The following is a 5,050-nucleotide window of genomic DNA, read 5'->3' as shown; positions in this document are numbered from 1 at the left end:
CAACACCTGTGAGAGCAGAAGCAGAGGAACAAACGCCCCCCAGAGCCCTCCACATTACTGTGAGAAGAATCTCCTTCGTCAGCATCACTACTTTGACTTAGTTATGACGTCAGATACTCAAAATCGTAACTTTTCAACTTTTAACAAGAGCGAACATGACTGGGAATAGAACCCTCAACCTCAGATGGATATCCCACCACGGCCCCATGCAGCATCAGACCTAGTGAGGATGGAGATCAGAGAAGGTAGAAACTGTAGAAGAAATACTAGAAAATACTTCATACTCATATGTATTCATCCAAATACTGCCAACCCTGGACCTGACTTTTTACCAGTACACACACACACACACACACACACGTACACACTGCAGGTACCAAACATCTGACCCAGTGTTGTGTTCACAGTGTGTTGCTTTAGACATGTGTATAAGGAGGTGTGAGGTTTCAGCCCCACAGTCTGTTCTCCCCTGCACACATGAACAACATGGAGGCAAATGGTCCAAACTGTAGAGTGAGACTGTTCCCAGATTCACACCTCAGAGAGGTGCACAGCAGCAGGAGGAGGGAGAGGAGGGAGAGGAGGGAGAGGAGGAGGAAGGGGGATCAGAAACAGAGACACTGAGACATGGCAAATAATGTTTCAAACACTGAGATGAGTCTGTTCTGCTCTGGGTGTAATGAATGAATATGAGTGTGAACTGAGAGTGAATCAGAGTTAGGGGATCGAACGTCTGACTTTGGTGGCTGTAAGGTAAAGGCACCAGTCCTCTGCCTGTGTCTAATTTTAAAAAAAGTAAAAATATTTTTTTATTTATTATAAATGATGTCAAATAAAATATTCAACTTACTGAGTATTTATATATTTGACTTCAGTATTTTCCTGTTGTTTCTTTATATTCAGTCAAACACAGAACACACAGATTTCTTTACTTGTCAAATAAATACTGCAGAGCAGCAGCTAAAGACTTGGACTCCCAGATAAAACCTCTTATCTCCTCTGAACCACTTGATCCTGGGCTTAGGCCTGAATCTGAGCTCTGGATTAGTCTCTGAGGAGCTACATCTAAACAGGATCAGCAGTGGATGTCAGTGAAGATGAAGCTGCTCCTCGGTTTACTCTGAAAAACAACCCTGGAGCTGACCTCTGACCTCAGCTGTTTCACTTTGATGTTGTTTTACAAATAAGAACACTGAGGTCAAAATCGGACTCTTTGTCCAAATATCTGACGTTTTCCCGGTCACGTGACCAGCCAGCTGAGACAGGAAGTTCTTAGTTTTTCTTTTCTCAAAATCCTCTCAAACCCCAGCCTTAGCTAAACTGATGACTAAGTCTTCTTTTTATTTGGAAGAGTTTTAAATATTAGTTTTAAAACATTCATCAGGGTCTAGAATTATTATGAGAATTTTTCTCAAATACAACATGATCATCATGGTAGGAAGAAAGTTAGAAACTAAGTCCAGTAGACCAGAGACCTGTACAGTCAACTGTGAGGTTTGGACAGACTTCTCTGAGTCCAGACTGGAGGAGAGCAGAGACTGGACCAAACTGCCCAGAGCAGAGGGAGGACATTTACGTTGTTGAGAATGACGGTTCTCTGCACTGGATAGAAATACTGCAGCATAAATGTAAGTATCAGGCAGACGTGAGTGGTTGGGAGAACTACGGGAGGCAGGGGGTGGGGAGGTGGGCGAGTGTCCGCACAGCACCTTCTGAGGATTAAAAGCTCAGCAGCAGTGGAGCAGGTCTCCAGCAGAGCGGGGCAGATCTGGACTCAGGTCTCCACAGGGTGAGCTGGCTCCATTTTCACCTCATCCCAACGACAACAAACAGCAGAGGTGTGTCTGTGTGTTACCTGTAAACCTGTCAATCACACACAGGCTGATTTACCTTAACCCTCCACTCAGAGCAGTTCAAATAAAAAAAACCCCAACAGTCTGATTGGTTTGTTTCTTTATTGACACCATCAATGACCAGTTCACATCAACACCAACAATAAAGGAACAGCAGTTAAAGACTGACAACCATCGTCATGGTCTGTGACAGAGAAGAGAACACCCTCACAGTCACGTCACTTGGATCGGATCAGTGTTCAGATCACAACTCACTCATCGTGGAAGGACAGGACCAGTGGCTGAGAACATCTTCAATATCTTCTGCTGGGCCTGGATCCAGCTCCACCTGGGACTCTGGGCTGGACTGAACAGTTCTGCCTTGTATAGAGCCTATACCACAACTTTGGCCACACAGTGGTAGATGTGGTTCGAGCTCCAGTCCTGCAGCAAGGGGGTTATTGGTTCAATGCCCAGCTCTAACTGCAAGGTCTTCTGTCTGGAGTCCTACTGTCCTCCCTGTGTGTGTTTTCTCCAGGTTCTACCACAGTCCAAAAACATGCAGATTGGAGATTAGGTTAATGTTCACTTTAAACTGAACAAAGGTGTGAATGGAAGTGTGAAAGGTTGATGGGCTGGAGAATTGTCCAGGCTGTGACCCGTCCTCACATGGCTGCTGATAACCCCCGCAGCACAAAGGTTCCTCCATAATGACCTAAACTTTTGCACAGTACTCCACAGTACTCCTTCCACCAATCGTTATCATAGTTATGTATAATTATGCATAGTTTCATAGATTATACCAAAGTCCAGTTTGTTCCCGTCCCTCACTGGTTCAGCTTCCACCACGTCCACATCACAGCCCGGACAGATATCTCTGGTCAGCGGTCCACACATTGTTAAATACTCTTCAGTTTTTTTGAATTCTTTCACAAACACTTGCCGCTGCTGTGGCACAAAGGGTAAAGAAAAACATTCTGAAAGCATGGCACAGGAGCTGATGAAGCTGATCTCAGGTCAGATTCTGTGAGTGGCGTCTCCAACTGCAGCTAATGAGGCTGTTGCAGAGTTTTCTCCCAACCACCAATCAGTGGCAGACACCAGTGAAACCATGGGGTGAGGCGGGGGGAGGAGGGTGGGGGGCACTGACTCCTCCAGCCGAGAAAATAGGAAAGTCTCTCCTCATGGTACATACTCCGGCCAATGACAATGTCCCCTTGCAGCTCCACAGGCCCTGGCCACTCTGACATGATTTCTAACCTGGGTGGTGGAGATGCTCCAGCAACAGTCTGTAGACCCACCCGCCTTCCTCTGCTCTGGTCCCTCCTTTTCTCTTGGACATCAGTGGAGAGCCCGGCGGTGACTGGTGGCAGTGTGAGGGAGGGCGGGGACTCACTGCTGTTTGGAGCGCCACAACCGTGAGGTGATGGAGCCGAGCGAAAGTCCCTGATTCTTGGGGTTAGAAAGTTGAGCCAATCGCTGCTCCTCCTCCTGTCAGACAGACACACCAGTCACATGACTTGACAACACCAACTCAGGACCTTGGTCTCAGGACCATCTTCTCGCCCCTCCTACCTGAGCCAGCTGAGCCTGTCTGCGTTTAAAGGCCTCAATGGGGTCGTCCTCCAGGGCGTAGTTCTCCAGCACTGACCGCACGTCATCCACGCCACTGAGAGCGATAGCTGAGGAATAAAGGCAGGAACCACAGAGAAATGTTTACCAGGAGAGTCCAACTAAAATCTGGTTCAACAACCAGGATTTAAAGTGAGGTTTTTAGAACTGTACCAAACAATGGACCAGTTAATAAAGACGACATCACTGCTGTGATGTCTGGGTAAGAGACAGTAACTGTGCCTACGAGACTACAGGCTGAGATGGAGGTGGAAGAGGTGAAGATTCCGAGATCTTCAGTGGGAGTGACCAAGATGGACAGGATCGTCAATGATCAGGTCAGAAATACTCATTAGAGTAGTACCTTTGAGGAAGTTGGCCAGGTCATACAGCGTCCTGTCCTCTGAATTTCCATCCCACTTTATCAGGGCCATGCCGTTGAAGGGCTGCAGACTGAAGGCTTCTCTCTTACAGTCCACCACGATCACTTTACTGGTGTCACGATTCAGACAGGACACATCCTGGAGACGATGAAGAAAAAAGACACACACACCACCATGAATGGATGAGCGTCTCTGTCTCAGTCCAACACACGCTGAGTGAGAGTGACCCTGTTGACCTTTGAAGAAGATTTATCAGATAAACAACTTCATTATCTTAATGACCCTTAATAATCAGTCAGGTTAAAACACACACACACACAAACACACACACACACACACACACACACACACACACACACGGACACGGACACACACTTTCTCTGCTGGCCCAGCTGGTGAGCATTAGTGTGTGTTTGTAAGTGTGGGACAGATGGAGAGGGACGCTGTTAGCTGTGTCTCTATCACTGAGCTCATCTGGTGCCCAGCCCCCAGCAACTGTATGTGTGTGTGTGTGTGTGTGTGTGTGTAAACCCCAATGGACACATTCATTCATTCTCCTCACAGCCAATGAATTAAAGGCATCTGTCTTCATTCAGAGTGTCTTTTCACTACTATACACTGAGGTACAGAACTGATATCAAAGTACATGAGGAAAGTGCATGAAAAACCGATGGAAACATTAACAGCCTCACTGTCATGTTGGAAAAAAAATTACAGCAAACACTGCTATCTTTTAAAGATACACAGGAAGGAGTCACGTGGACATCTGAGGGGGAACCTACATGGAGGACAGATTCACAGGAGACAGATGAAAATATGACTATGGTTTAATATGTTGAATACAGATTATTATAATCCAACAGACCTGGATTGATCACTGACATGATCAGTCCTACTGCACTGAGCACTGAGTTTGGTTTGAGTATTCAGTTTGGTATTCAGTATATACTACATGGAAGAATGTACTCTAAAATCCTTCCAAGTTAAGAGTATTTTAGCGTTAATATATAATAAATATGTCAAAGTGAAGTACTTCAGAGGACATGCCCCCACCCCTCAGTTAAATGACTAAGATTGTTTCTTAGTCTTACGTTCATGTGAAGTGTGATGACGCATCTGTGATAATCTGCACTGCAGCTGAAGAAGGTGGAGAACAGTTTCAACTGTTAACCATCAACGTGTCTTCACTGAGCTGTTCTAACAGTGTTCTAACTCTGTTCTAAC

General features: G+C 45.9%; 1 protein-coding gene across 2 annotated transcripts in view; it reads right to left on the bottom strand.

The window, feature by feature from the left end:
* Positions 1-1,941: 1,941 nt before the first annotated feature.
* The window catches only part of timm50 (translocase of inner mitochondrial membrane 50 homolog (S. cerevisiae)), a 20,276-nt gene continuing 17,167 nt past the window's right edge, over positions 1,942-5,050 (bottom strand). For both annotated transcript variants that reach the window (XM_008309545.3, XM_025054981.1), the window contains 3 exons: positions 3,808-3,964; positions 3,408-3,514; positions 1,942-3,323 (listed from right to left, as the gene is read on the bottom strand). In XM_008309545.3, coding sequence (XP_008307767.1) covers positions 3,225-3,323; positions 3,408-3,514; positions 3,808-3,964 — 363 coding nt within the window. In that variant the 3' untranslated portion in view covers positions 1,942-3,224. The remainder of the gene's footprint in view (positions 3,324-3,407; positions 3,515-3,807; positions 3,965-5,050) is intronic.

This window comes from Cynoglossus semilaevis, chromosome 4, assembly GCF_000523025.1.
Source record: "Cynoglossus semilaevis isolate Cse_v1.0 chromosome 4, Cse_v1.0, whole genome shotgun sequence".
In the NCBI taxonomy this organism is placed as follows: domain Eukaryota; kingdom Metazoa; phylum Chordata; class Actinopteri; order Pleuronectiformes; family Cynoglossidae; genus Cynoglossus; species Cynoglossus semilaevis.
The sequence above is the reverse complement of the archived record's forward strand: the minus strand, read 5'-3'. Positions and strand labels throughout refer to the sequence as shown.